This window comes from Azolla caroliniana, unplaced genomic scaffold (assembly GCF_043228905.1).
Source record: "Azolla caroliniana isolate FFs.n. ecotype wild unplaced genomic scaffold, voAzoCaro1.0.p SCAF_4, whole genome shotgun sequence".
Classification (NCBI taxonomy): domain Eukaryota; kingdom Viridiplantae; phylum Streptophyta; class Polypodiopsida; order Salviniales; family Salviniaceae; genus Azolla; species Azolla caroliniana.
This window is the reverse complement of record NW_028230439.1, coordinates 17,954,963-17,970,975: the sequence shown is the minus strand read 5'-3', so window position 1 is coordinate 17,970,975 and position 16,013 is coordinate 17,954,963. Positions and strand designations below refer to the sequence as shown.

At 37.8% G+C, this 16,013-nt stretch overlaps 1 protein-coding gene across 1 annotated transcript; it reads left to right on the top strand.

Annotated features, from left to right (window-relative positions):
* The first annotated feature begins 9,398 nt into the window (after positions 1-9,398).
* On the top strand, positions 9,399-9,881 carry LOC147865209 (uncharacterized). Its single transcript, XM_087318648.1, has one exon. It carries the CDS (start codon positions 9,399-9,401, stop codon positions 9,879-9,881), a length of 483 nt encoding a protein of 160 aa, XP_087174774.1.
* Positions 9,882-16,013: the final 6,132 nt, after the last annotated feature.

The window sequence follows — 16,013 nt, the reverse complement described above, 5'->3', positions numbered from 1 at the left end:
ACCCTAACTTGAGGATGTGTTTACACTTAGAGATACAATGTGAAAGGAGTCGACCTTTTATGCCAACAAACTCCCCCATAAAAGGGCTACTCTTCCAATGTATACTAATAGTTGGGGTTATCTCCCCAATAAACCTAAATTACAATTTCAATCTATTTAAGTTACAATTGTATGCATACAAGGCAGTTGGCATTCGGCCTAATCTGTAGAGGTAAAGTTGGGATTCAACCTAGTTTGGCTAGTCATCCGGATCGTATGTCGTCCGGGTTGGCTTGTCTGAGTCGGTCAGATCGACTGATTCAGATCGATTTTCGTCCGAATCGACTCGTTTGTTCGGATCAGCTCGTGTCCGATTCCGACTCCCGGCATCTAGTCGATCGTCTACTTCCAACTCGAGCCAACACTTGTGCTTCTCGTTGGGTCCTTGATCTATCTTCGGCGTTGCTCGCCTATCGATCAACATCCTCACTTAGTGCTGCGTCTTTAGCTCCTAGGCATTCTGGCTCCTTTGACTTTGCTTTTTTGGCTTGTCCGGCCAAGCCAATCTTCAATTTTCTTGTTGTTTTGTTTGTTTGGCTTTCTTCTGCGCGGTCACTAGTCGTAGTCCATTGTGTTCCTTAGTGCTTCGAAACGTTGTTCTGGAAGTGGCTTAGTTAGGCAATCAAATATGTTCACCTTGGTATCTATCTTTCGAACTTCGAGCTTCTTCTCCATTATGAGCTCATGGATATTATGAAACCTCATCTCAATGTGTTTCTTCTTCGCATGATAGACTGGGTTCCGAAGGAGGTGTATTGCGCCAGTGAGTTGCAGTAGATGGTCGGTGTTGGATGGTCGATTCAGCTTGTTGCCGAAAAATTGGCTGACAGTCGGTGCACCTGATTGCTTCCTTTACTTCTTCTAATGTGGAAATGTACTCGGCCTATGTGGTGGATAGGGCCGTGCACTCTTGTAGTTTCGACCTCCATGATATGGCGCCACTGCCATAGGTGAATATATATCTAGAAGTTGACTTCAGATTGTCTAGATTTTTGGCATAGTCGGAGTTTGTACAACCTTTGACTTTGGTCGGATTTGCCGATCCAAAAGCTAGTTGTGCATCTTCAGTTCCTTGCAGATATCTGAAGATGTGCTTGACCACCTCCCAATGCTTTCGTCTTGGATTCGACATGTACTGACTAACGATCCCTATGACATATGCAAGGTCAGGTTAGGTCGCCACCATTGCATACATGATACTTCCTACGGCCGATGCATAGGTTAAATTTCCATTAAGCGCTCTCTCCTTGTTGGTCAAAGGAGATTCTCTCTCCTTTAGTCGTGTTGATGTTGGGAGCAGATTCGGTGTCGACTTTGCATTCCCCATGTTGAATTGGCTCAACACTTTTCGGATATAATTAGATTGGGAGAGCTGGAGAGTCTTCGTCATCCGATTTCCCTCGATGCTCTTATGTCATGGACACACCAACCATGGACTCAGATGGAGCATGGATAATGGGGCTAAGAGCGTGGAACTTAAGAAGCTAGGAATGACACAAGAGCATGAAGACAGAGACGAAGAAGGAGACAAGATGGAATGAAATGAGAATACTAGATTGATGTGTCAATGATTGGCGTTGAATCCTTTCAAAGGGACTAAGGAGGTTACAAGTTTTTATACAAGTTTTGAGATTGAGTATCTCTAGAATATACCTGATAAATATCTCTAGAATCTACCCATCTAGAATACACCATAGAATATTTCTAGAATACATTAAAGGCTCTAGAATATTCTGGAATGTATATGTGCTTAGCTTGGGGTTTGAAAGTACACTCCTATGGTATGTGATTAAGCATTATGCAATTTTTATACTATGATTTTATAATTTTGCTTTTGGTTATGTTCTTATACCTATGAGTATTGTTCCCTCAAGATCCTTTTTTCATGATTCAGTACTAACATTACTGATTACATTGTAATCCTTGGTGATCAGTTGATTTAGTGCGGATTATTTAGTATTAAAGATCTTAAATGTTTAGTTGTATAACTTGTATTAGTACTAACATTGTTTATTGCATTGTACTTTTTGTGTCCACTTGGCTTAGGCTTTGCATGACCGAACAAATAGGCATGAAGGTCTTGGCTGTTTAGTACTGACATTGTTCATTACCACATGAAATATGCATGTCCAGGTGGTTCAGTACTATTCCTTTAAGTTCCTAAGTTGTTGATTCAGTACTAACATTACTGATTACATTGTATTCCTTAGTGACCAGTTGATTTAGTACTGAAGGTCTTAAATGTTTAGTTGTATAACTTGTATTAGTACTAAATTGTTCATTACATTGTATGTTTTCTATTCACTTGACTTAGGTTTTGCATGACCGAACAACACCACATGAACGTCTTGGCTGTTTAGTACTAACATTGTTCATTACCACATGAAATATCGACTGCATGTCCAAATGGTTCAGTACTGTGTCCTGAAGTCCCTTTTTGTTGATTAAGTACTAACATTATTGATTATATTGTATTCCTTGGTGATCAATTGATTCAATAAGGATTATTTAGTACAGAAGGTCTTAAATGTCTAGTTGTATAACTTGTATTAGTACTGTTATGATCATTACATTGTACGTTTTCTATTCACTTGACTTAGGTTTTGCATGACCGAACAACACCACATGAAGGTCTTGGCTGTTTAGTACTAACATTGTTCATTACCACATGAAATATCGATTGCATGTCCATATGGTTTAGTACTGTGCCCTCAAGTCTCATTTTTGTTGATTAAGTACAAACAATATTGATTACATTGTATTTCTTGGTGATCACTTGATTAAGTACTGATTATTTAGTACTGAAGGTCTTAAATGTCCACTGGACTACTTGTATTAGTACTAAATTGTTTATTACATTGTATGTTTTGTGTCCACCTTACTTAGGCTCTACATGACCGAACAACACCACATGAAGGTATTGGTTGTTTAGTACTAACATTATTGATTAGTGATTATAATGTATTCCTTCATGATCAGTTGAATAAGGGTGCATTATTTAATACTGAATGTCTTAAATGTCCACTTGATTCAGTACTAATAATATTTGCAATATTGGACTCATGTTATAATATGTACTCTTATAATATGAATGTTGTAGTATCTAGCAACACCACACCAGGGAAGGTAATTGACAAACCAGGCCTCGCGATACTACGTATAGAGTCTGCTGCAAATTCCAAAGTCCACGGTCATTCCTTAGATGTACCTAATGAAATTTATGATGAAGACGAATGTATGAGAAGGGCCATTGGAACAATTGAAGATGTGTTGCTTCAAACAAATTCTCCTAGCTCGGCGTGCCCTAACTGTGTGAATGGTAATGCTAATTGTGTTTGCACTTCTAATTTCTGAAATATTGGTATACTACTAATTTCTTATGTTTCTATCAAAGAGCCTACAAAGAAGCGTAATGCTGCAAGGAAATTGTATGGTGTTGTAAAGTTAATGAGTTAGACTAATACCACGTAATTTTGTTTTTAGACAAGGAAGAAAAGATTAATGAAAATGGAGATACCGATTCAGAGCCACAATATGAAGAAGAAATTATCTCACTTCCAGGTACATGTTGGGAGCCCTCTCATCTAATAGTTATTTTGGCCATATTACTTCACTTGACAATAATGTACAAGTGTATTAATATATAAGAGTGTTGTGAAATCATGGCATGATGAAGAGCCCCAACCTGAGACTGGCACCATCCCAAACAATAATGATGACTGTGATGCCAATGCAAACCAGGTCTTGCAACACATGACAAACACAATCATCTGCAAAGACTCATCTGCAAAAGATCAGGATGAAGATGTAACAGTAGGTAAGCATTTCTTCCTTAGCCTTAAACATTTGGCTAGGTGCCTTCATTTTTTCAGAATGTGAATTGATATTGTTCTTGCATCCCTCTATTTTATTTAGGAGTAGAAGAACATGGAGATTCCCAAATACCATTAGATGATTCAGGCAGTTTATGGAGCAATCTTGATTATTTAGGCTCAGATGCTACCACACATGAGGAATGTGAAATCACCCAAAAAGAGGAGCTGGAGTGGACAAAGAATGAGGTGACAAGCAACTTATATGAGGAGTCTGTAGGGAATGTGAACTTGACCCAAGGAGAGGATAATGGTTGTACAAAGAATGAGGTGTGTGTCCAAAACACCACAAGTAGCCTTAACCTAGGGCAAGATTGTATCATTAAGGAGACTGTAGCAACTACCCAAGAAGAAGAACAAGGTGGTACTATGAATGAAGTGTCTTACCAAAACACTGCAAGTAGCCTACACTTGGAGCAAGTGTCTAGCATCATCAACGAGGAGTTTGCAATGAAGACGACAACCACCGAAGAAGAGGAACATGTTTGTACTCCTAATAAAGTGTTAGTGCAGAACACCGGTTCTACCCATGAAGAGGAGATGGGAAAATTGTAGAATGAGGTGTCCAATGACTTCCAGGAGATTAATGGTAAGACTATCGACCGCATCTTCTTGGAAGTGTGTGTATCTCAGACAGTTGCAATAGAGCACACTATTCCCTCAAGCTTGGCTTCACCCTCCGATGATGAATTTCCACTAAGTAGTTTACTACCTCGCGGCTTTAAGATGAAGAAGGGTGTGAAATTTGAGAAGAATGAAACAAAAAATAGGCGCATTACAAGATCCAAAAAAAACTAAAACCAAAGTTTATTGTATTTAGATTGTTGTCTGTAATTGATTACCGAATGCGATGTCACAAAATGTTAACATCAAGGTTTGAACTTGTGCCCTTCGAACAATGGTCTTACACTTTAACCATTGCACCAATTCACTTTCATTAATAAATACATTTTCATATTATTATTATTCAAGAACTATAGAGCACTAAACACATTAGATGACCGCCAAATGGCATGCACCCTGTATGCCAAGTGGTGCACAACATGTATGCCAAATGGCGATCATGCACATTCTAATGTACAGTATATAAGTCGAAGATTTGCTTAGTGTTGAACCATTCCGGTTCAACACCAGTCTTCAGCAACCTTGTAATCTTGGTTTCCGGTAATAGAAATTCTTGTATTTTTGTCTTGTAAACGTCTTGTCCTTTGTTATTATCTTCTTTTCTTCAAAATCGACCTCGTCTTCGAAGCTTGGGTCGCGATAGTTTGAACCGGAATCCCACATTTTTTTTCTCGAGTATCTAGTGAAGTTTTTCCGTCACAATGGAGACCGTCAATAAACAAGAGTATATGCGTATTCTCTCAGAACTTGACCTCCTAGCAACAAAAATTGTTGCATTGGAACAAGAGAATCATAAGCTTCTTGGTGACTTGCAACAAGTGAGTGTTGAAAAGGCACAACAACATGAGGAACTCTCGAAACGTGTCCAACAACTTGAAGCTATCGTGTTATCTCTTTGACAACAAGCTCCAACCTCTCAAAGTTTGTTGAAAGAACCCAAAATTAGTTTACCAACAAAATTTGACGGTACAAGATCTCAATTCCGAGGATTCTTAAATCAGGTACGCCTTATAATTCATATGCATCCCAACTGATATCCAACTGACGTAGCTCGAGTGGGGTTAGTTGGAACATTATTGACAGGAACCGCACTAGCATGGTTTGCACCATTGCTAGAGAAGAAATCCCCAATACTAGAAAACTTTGATACCATTATCAACGAATTCCAAGCTAGTTTTGGTGATACTGATGGTGTAAGAACAACAATAAACAAGATACATAGGTTGCGCCAAGGAGATCGGCCAGCCTCAGCTTACGCAACTGATTTGCGTCTTCTTGCTTGTGATATCCCTTGGGATGAAGTAGCGATGATGGACTTGTTTTGGCATGGTTTGTGTAATGATGTTAAAGACTCGCTCTTAACATTTCATTATGAATCCAAATCACTGACAGAAGCTATTAGCCGTGCAGTTCGATGTGACAATCGTTTGTTCGAAATACGTTATGAGCGCCAACAAACGTCGACACGCCTTAGATCTGTGCAAACATATGCTTCAACATTAGCCTCACCACCTTTAGGACCAATGCAAGTTCCTAATCCTAATTATTTTAATGGACCTACTCCAATGGAGATTGATGCAACATGTCGTCGAGGTCCTTTGTCCGAAGCCGAGAAACAACGACGTCGAGCAAATCGACTTTGCCTATACTATGGTGGTCCAAGACATATAGCAATACATTGTTCACATCGACCAAAGAGACAATTAAATCAAGTAAGTGCTATTGAGAATTTTGATTCATGTTCTCCAGTCAAAGCCAATAAACCAAGAACTCTTGTCAACAACCCTCACTCCAATAGTTTTGATGTTCTAAGCCAACTAGATGAGTTGTTAAACAAGTAAGTCTAGCCAAAATCGGAGCCATTTGGTTGGACCAACCAAAGCATATAGAACTTGTTCTGAGCTTAGGTTCCATTTCATCGAATCGAGTTAGGGAAGTTTTCACAGCGCAAGTTCAACTCAGCACATCAAGATGTCATCAAGTTCTTGCATCTGCGCTCTTGGATTCAGGAGCCAACTCATGTTTCATGGATCAAGATTTTGCCACAACACAAGAAATTCTACTCTATAAGCTTCCTTGTCTAGCATTAGTAGCAGTAATTGATGGACATTCTTTTGCATCACGAGATATTACTGAAGAATAAGAGCCTATTCGTGTAGTTCTTGGTAATTTAGCTATTGTAATATCTTTTAATATCATAAGAAGTCTCGAACATCCAAATTTTCTTGGGTTGTCGTGGTTTGCACTTCATAATCCAAAGATTGATTGGAAGAAGTGGGAAATCATAGACTCACGAGACAACACTTTAAGGCTCATCACCACATCAACCTCAAAGCTAACACCAAGACATATATCAACTATCTCTCTCAAAAGATTACATAAAGAAGCTACAATAGAAGATATGTTTGTGTTTGTAGTGGTCATAACCCCATGCTCAAACCCACAAGATTCAGAGGTCCATTTGCCATCAAAGTATCAAGAATTTTCCGATGTGTTTGATAAGGTAAATGCCACAACACTTCCTGATCATTGCCCATATGATTGTCCCATTGATTTGCATGCTGAGAAGGAACCACCATGGGGACCAATTTATAACCTTTCGCCATCAGAATTGAAAGTTCTTTGAGAATATATTGATGAGAATCTTTCAAATGGCTTTATTTGACATTCCGGATCTCCTGCTGGCGCTCTTATTTTTTTTGTTAAGAAGAAAGATGGCTCTTTATGTTTGGTCGTAGACTATCAAGGCTTGGACAAGGTTATGATTTGAAATCGATATGGTCTACCATTGATTCCAAATCTCTTGGAACGTCTCAATGGGGCCTTATAGTTCACAAGGCTAGACTTACGAGGAGCTTACAACCTTGTTCATATTCGACCTAGTGATGAATGGAAAATTGCTTTTCGCACACGATATGGTCGCTTCGAGTACACAATAATGCCATTTGGGCTTACAAATGCTCCAACAGTTTTCCAACATATGGCAAATGATATCTTTCGAGATTTCCTCGATATCTTCACGATAATTTACTTGGATGACATACTAATCTACTCAAAGACACAAGAGAAGCATAATAATCATGTTCGACAAGTTCTACAACGATTATGGGAATTTGGTCTTTATGCCAAACTAGAGAAGTGTTGCTTTGACCACAATCAAGTCGAGTTTCTAGGGTATATGGTCTCTCCAAAAGGTATTTTTATGGATCCAACGAAAGTACAAACAATTCTAGATTGGAAGACACCATGCTTAGTTCGTGATCTGCAATGTTTCTTGGGATTCGCGAATTTCTACCGCAAGTTCATCAAGAGTTACACAAAAGTTGTTTTGCCCCTCACGGAACTAACATAGAAGAACCGACCATTTATATGGACATCAAGCGCAGCTGATGCATTTGATAGCTTGAAGCAAGCATTTACATCTGCTCCCATTTTGGTCCACGTTGACCTTAAAAAGCCGTTTATCATAGAAGCAGATGCATCTGATTTTGCACTAGGAAGTGTTCTATCGCAAGTAACGGATGATGAGAAATTACATCCAGTTGCATTTCATTCAAGAAATTTTGAACCTGCAGAAATCAATTATGAAATCCATGACAAAGAATTGTTGGCAATTGTTGATTCTTTCGAACAATGGCGTCACTTCTTGGAAGGTTCTCCCCATCAAATTATTTGTTTACAACGATCATAAAAACCTCACATACTTTCAAAATGCTCGAGTTCTAAATCGACGACAAGCTCGGTGGGCACAATTTCTAACACGGTTCAACTTTGTGATAACATATCGACCAGGAACACAACAAGCTAAAGTTGATGCCTTATCAAGACGCTCTTATTTTGCACCAAAACCGAGGGACCCAACTTACGATAATCAAGAACAAGTCCTTTTGAGCCCTAGTCGTCTACGATTAATGGTGATAAATGTTGCTGAGACAACTTTGGATTCAAAATTTCTGGATTCTAATCACTCGAGCATTGGTTCAGATGATTTTGTACAAGATATTTTAGACCACATTGTTCCAGATCATGCTTCTTGTTCACGCTCCAAGATTTCTTGCATGGATTATGGGAACTTCAGTTGGCATGTTGGGTTGCTTTTTCGAAACAACCATACTTATATTCCTGATTGACCTTTTCGACTTGAAGTCTTGCATCACTGCCATGATTCACCACTAGCTGGACATTTCGGAGTTTTGAAAACATTGGAGCTAGTTACCCGAAACTATGGGTGGCCTCAGGTTCGTCAATTTTTCATAGACTATGTTTCTACTTGTGATGTATGTTGTCGATCAAAGATGCCTCGACATTGGCCATATGGTTTGTTGCACCCATTGCCCATTCCAGATGGTTCGTGGAAATCCATTTCTATCGATTTCATCACAGATCTCCCATCTTCCCAAGGCTATGATGCAATTCTTACAGTGGTGGATCGCTTTAAGAAAATGGCACATTTTCTTCCATGTAGAAAAACTTTTACTAGTCAAGAATTGACAAGTCTTGTTATGCGAGAAGTTTTCAAGCACCATGGCCTTCCAGATGAAATCATTAGTGATCGTGGACCACAATTTATTGCAAAGTTTTGGACACACTTGCTTGAGATCCTTGGAATTTCTCGTAAACTATCTTCAAGCTACCATCCTCAAACCGATGGTCAAACGGAACGCACAAATCAAACAATAGAAACAATATCTCCGTTGCTTGATCAACTATCAACAAGATGATTGGATGGATTTCTTACATATGGTAGAATTTGCTTACAATAATTCAATCCATTCTTCTACGGGATTCACTCCATTCTTTGCAAACACAGGATATCATCCTCAATAGATGATGCTCGAATGTCCAAAAGTCTCAAACAATCCCATGGTCAAAGATCGTCTAGAAAAACTCAAAGAAATTCAAACCAACCTTTCTCATAATTTGCTTCATGCTCAAGCCAAGTACAAGAAGGTGGCGGATAAACATCGCTTAGATTCTTCACTTGAAGACCCTAAGTTTAAAGTTGGTGATCGTGTCTGGTTATTGCGTCGTAATGTGAAAATTACTCGACCAAGTGCCAAATTGGATTTCCAACGTCTAGGTCCATTTGTAATCTCTCATCAAGTCAACGATGTTGCATTTCATCTAGACCTACCTTCTCATATGTGTCTTCATCCAATATTTCATGTTTCATTATTAGAACCATGGACATCAAGTTCTATTCAAAATCGGGTTATCCCACCACCACCTCCAGTTCAAGTTGCTAAAGGACTTGAATATGAAGTAGAAGCTATTTTGGACTCTAAGGTCATCCACAATAAGTTATATTATCTAGTAGATTGGCTTGGATACACGCCTGCGGATTAGACATGGGAACCTGCAATGAACGTCACTAATGCCTCTGAACTTATACAAGAGTTTCATCTTCGTTATCCCCATAAACCAAAACCTAGTTCATGCATTGCGACTCATGGAACTCGTCGTCAAAGGAGGGGATGATGTCACAAAATGTGAATATCAATGTTTGAACTTGTGACCTTCAAACAATGGTCTTACACTTCAACCATTGCACCAACTCATTTTCATTAATAAATACATTTTCATATTATTATTATTCAAGAACTATAGAGCACTAAACACATTAGATGACCGCCAAATGGCATGCACCCTGTACGCCAAGTGGCGCACAACATGTATGCCAAATGGTGATCATGCACATTCTGATGTACAATATATAAGTCAAAGATCTGCTTAATGTTGAACCATTCCGGTTCAACACCAGCCTTTAGCAACCTTGTAATCTCGGTTTCCGGTAATAGAAATTCTTGTATTTTTGTCTTGTAAACATCTTCTCGTTTGTAATTATCTTCTTTTCTTTCAAATCGACCTCGTCTTCGAAGCTTGGGTTGCGACATGCGAAGTTATTAATTACCTACTTCTTGGCACTATTTTGGTTTACTTATCTAGACTCTAAATTTGATACTATTGGTCAAACTCATATATTTGTGGTGGATCGCATTGACACTTGCTATGCACACATGTGATTGTGAGAAGATGAGTGGAATGAACACTCCTATCTTAGATATGTCTAGGTTAGTAAACAGTTAACACAATTTAAGTACTAACTTGATATGCATTGTAGTCAATTGTCTACTATCTCGTGCCACTTAGTAGTCTACTACCTCCGATGATGAAGTGCCACTCAGTAGTCTACTATCTCTTATGATGAAGTGCTAAGTTTATTGTATCTGGGTGGTTGTTTGTAATTGATAAGTTATGGATTACCCTCATCTTGACACTATTTTGGTTTACTTGTTATGCACACATGTGACAGTGAGAAGATGAGTGATGAGTGGAATGAACACTCCTCTCTTAGATATGTCTCTAGGTTAGCAAACACTTAACACAGTTTTAGATATGCATTGAACTAACTTTGTTACATATGAACTCCCAAAGAGTTATAGGCACACACTTTTAACATGTGTGTGACAGTGATGAGATGAGTAAAACTTGGAATGAACACTCCTAACTTGGATATCTCTAGGTTAGTAAACACTTAACGCAGTTTGAGTACTAACCAAAGATATTTTTTAACAAGCCCTAGACACTTTATGTAAAAGAAACGTACATATCTAAACCAAAGAGGGATATCATTAGATTTGTCATTGCAAACTCATAATAATTCAAAAAGATACATATGAAAACCCAAGATGATATATTTCCTTCCATTTGTAAGTCAGAGTTTGAATACATGCGAAAGTTACATTTGAAGAGTGCTTGCCATTCTAAGCATTAAAGAGGGACACCTCCCACAATATGTGTTCGTGTACCTCTTTGGGGACTTTGTAGACAATGTTGTATACCTTAACCTTGTCCTTTGCTTGAGTCATAGTGAACTTGATTGCGATAATGACATCAACATAGATTATTGCAGTGGGTGCATCTTTTAATAATGCATGTGTTCTTGCATTGTGACAACTTTGCATAGTGGTTGCCATACACGACAGACTCAACAACACTGAACATGTTCCCCCAACCATCCCTCACGACTTTTTCCAATATTGTATTTCCTTGCTTGCACACCACAATGTAGTAGTCTTCAAAATCTTCATTTTGAGGAGATTTGAACACCGCAAAATGATCTCCAACTTCCAATAATATTGTCAAGTCCTCACACTAGTTGTAGTATACAATATTGTCTGAATGTTCATTTCCTTGGATATCCACACATTATTCTATCTCAAGCTTTTGTAGCTTCCATGGCTCCACAATTGATAGATTGGTGCATTCATCCCAAGCTTCATCTAAACACATGGAACAAAAGCACGATAAACTGCAGAACAACAATTGTGTCGTGTCCTTGCGACTAAACCCTAAAACACAATGGGTCTTGCGTGTCCCTTTCACAGTTTTACAACCATATGATTTACTCCTATCCACCTCATTAGCACGAAGCTCAATAAACAATCTATTCTTACCATCATTTGACATCTTCCATGTGAGCCACTCCACAACATCATGTGCATTTTGTAACTTAGCACCTTTATTATCCAATTGCTCACTTGTAAGAGCACGCTTGATCATAGGCCCTGCGCCATCGTGCTCTCCCTTTCCATGTCCAAGCCCAAAGTAGTTCCAATGCATCCTAATGTTTGTCAATGAGAAGTATTTGGGTGTTTTGCATGACAGTTAGCTAACAAACACAGTTAATTACATAACTTAAACCATAATTATTACTTATGCACGAGAGAGGACAATACTAAGACCCAAATTAGTTCAAATGAACGAGAGAGGATAGTACTAAGTTCGACATTAGTACTAATAGACGAGAGATGGAAGTGGTAAGTTATTAATTAGTACTAATGCATGAGGGAGAACAATCCTAAGCTATAAGTTGGTCGTAATGAACAATGTTGGACAGTACTAAGTATGAAATTAGTACTAATGCATGAGAGAGGACAATCCTAAGTTATAAGTTGGTCAATGAACAAAGGTGGACAGTAGTAAGCTAATAATTAGTACTAATGAACATGGTTGGATAGTACTAAGTTAATAATTAGTACGAATGAGAGAGGATAATCCTAAGTTATAAATTAGTACTAATGAACAAAGTTGAATACAACTAAGTTATTAATTAGTACAAATGTATGAGAGAGGACAATGCTAAGTATTAATTAGTGCTCGTGCTTGCCGAGTGGCAGTCCAAAGTTATAAATTAGTACTAATGAACATGGTTGGATAGTACTAAGTTAATAATTAGTACTAATGAGAGAGGACAATCCTAAGTTATAAATTAGTACTTGTGCATGCGGGATCTGAGTACTTAGTTGTAAACCATAGTCAGTACTTGTGCATGTGCACTAGAGAGGACAATATTGTGTTGTAAATTAAGGATACATTACAAGGCCTGAACCTTAATTAGTACTTGTGCACATAGGAGGACAATACTAAGTTGTAAATTAAGTTTACTTAACACGGTTATTACCATAATTAGTACTAGTGACTCTAGGAGGAGAGAACTAAATGGCCAATCAGTTCAGATTCACATTTCAAGATAGTATTGGTGCATGTAGTAGGAGAATTACTAATTGTATTTTATACAAACATTTATAAGTACTATAGAGTATTACTAAAATAGACTTCCATTTATAAGTACCAAACATATGGATTATGTCCTCACCTTGCAATGAAGTGGAAGGACCGGGCCGCCTTAAATTGTGAGGCAACACCATCAGACCAACCCAATGGCGATTAAAGTTAACACCCAAGGACAATAAATTTGCATGGTGAAGCTTAAGACAATGTTGAACAAATAGCGTATCGTGCTTTTTATCATCTAAAATGTAGAATATTGATTTCTTATGTAACTCACCATCTTCTCTCTAGTAGCAAATATGTACAAGTATTGTACATTGGTCATTGTACCAATGCATTGATTGAACCTCATTTTGATTTTAAACGTATAGTTCTCTACAAAGTCAATAACAGATACCATAACATCTAGTGGTAAGTTATTTATACATTCCTTGAACTGTGAATTTTGCCAATAACTCCTAAAGTTATGTGGAATGAACTCCCCATTTGGTTCTTAAACTTTGAGAGAAGGGTAGCAACACATGTCTCCTTATATACTTCCTTGATACGCTTACTAATGAGACCCTTACCTATATTTTTTGTCACAAACTCTAAATATTTCCATTTCACAATATGACCATTATCTACATCAAGCTCCTGTCTACAAAATACTGGTTGTGGGCAAACCTTACATGTTCTTAGAAGACATGTACGATTATGCCACTCAGATGATGGTTGTTTTTCACAAACAAAAGACCTCCATAACTCAGAAATTGATGCATAAGTCATGTTTCGCGCATTACATCTATTATCACTCCCATTTGGTCTACATACCTGACAAGTGCAAACACACCCATCCCCATGTATACCCTTAGAATCAGTACGCATAGTGTTCAGGACAAGCCTTAACATATCCGTTTTAATGTGGTACACACAACAACATGTGTTCCTCTCTTTTAACTTTTTAACAAACAACGGTTTCAAACCTTGGAACTTGTGAAATCCAAGATTGATGTTAGGATGTTGGTCTTTGAAGCTCATGAACAATTCAACCTACATCACTAAATAAATAGTTAATGTTAATAGAATCCTTTAGTAAATGAAAAATATTTAAAACCAAATAGATAAAAAAATGAATTACCTCAGTCATCTCTAAGAAGTGTCTTGGGTGAATTTGGTACCTTCCCCGACTTATACGTTGTCTACATACATCTTTTTTATTTGGTGAGACATGTATGTTTTTTGCCCAAAAGGAATCCACTTTCTCAATAATCTCATGAGACAAGGCATCACATCATCGTCTACGGCCTAACCCCAACCACTTAAAATGATTTGACTATATATTTGTCCGATGCTTCCTCAAGTTCCTTCTTTGAATACCAAGGGCTAAGGCAACTTTAGTATCACTATATTTTTTTTTCTTGTACCATTTACAACCATGTGAAGGGCTACTCTCTTTGCACCAAGCTTATCTATGCTCTCTTATGGATGACTTCATAGACTCTACAATCTCCTCTGAAACACATTGGTCCCTAAACTTAATATTCTCCATGACCTCATTCAAAAGTTGATGGTGCAACACTCTAGAGATAATATCCCTACAATATTCCTTGGTAAATCTCTCAATTAGTTCTAGTAAATAACAGACTATGTGAAGAACCACCTGTCTCTTGCTCCTCTCAGACATAGAATTGCTACATGACAACTCACTCTCCTTGATTACTACCATTGTCACTCTCATATATTCGAACACCTAATTTCTTGTTATTTCAATACCTAATTAATCAAAATAAGTGCTTAATACATCTTAGAATAAACATACTTAATATGCCATAGCATAAACATCAACCAGTTTTCGGATAAACATGTACGATAATGCCACACTCATATAATCCTTTAACAAACCAATACAGTACTAAGAAAGACAACCATCATTTAAGTTAGACCATTCTGAAATGGATAACCTAAAATGAACCAAATCTAAACCATAAAACCACGGCTTTAGACAATCTAAAACATTAGACTAAAGTATCACAAAAAACATATGCACATTTTTCATTTTCATCAGATACATTGAATTTCATATTTCTATGTTGTTATCTCTTCTAGAACACTTACCTAAATTATTAGTTTGACCATAACATTAGGCTAATATAAAAGTCAGGTTTTAGGTGTAGAACACATGTGCATGACATCATTGGCAGAAGACTATCATTCCATTAAGATCAGGAAATAATACAAATAACAATATGATCAACATAATATGGTAACGATGAGCAAGTAGATGGACATGATAATGACAATAATAATCATGATGACGATGAACACGTAATCTTTTCAGCATAAATAAATCTTAAATTTTGCATTCGAAAGGATAAACTGTTTTGAAATAACCTACGCCATAAATAATAGCTCAGATAAACACTAGAGAACTTATGTTATAGAAATGTAAGAGTTATACCAAGTGAAGAAGAAGATATACCAAGGTAAGGAGAAGACATACCGAGGGAAGGAGACAACATACCGAGGGAAGGCGATGACATACCGAGGGAAGGAGACGACATATCGAGGGAAAGAGAAGACATATTGAGGGAAGCAAAAGATGGGGAAGATGAGTGACGCAAAGAACAACAAAATTTTGGGGACATTCACTTGTTGCAAATACTTGAGATGAAGAGAACAATACACTAGTCGAATCTGAGATGGGCTTGGTTGGAAGGAGGAAGAGGAGACGCCAAAATGGTGAGAAGCGCCAAAATCAATTAATGTGAGGGGGAAATCGCCCCCAAATCAGTCCTGAATGCGCAACAACTATCTCCCCCCCTTCCTTGACTTAAATGCAACGTGTACTACCCCCACCCCACTCCGTAAAAAGATTTTAAATGTTTTCGATTTTTTTAAAACTTTTCTATAATTAATTAGTAC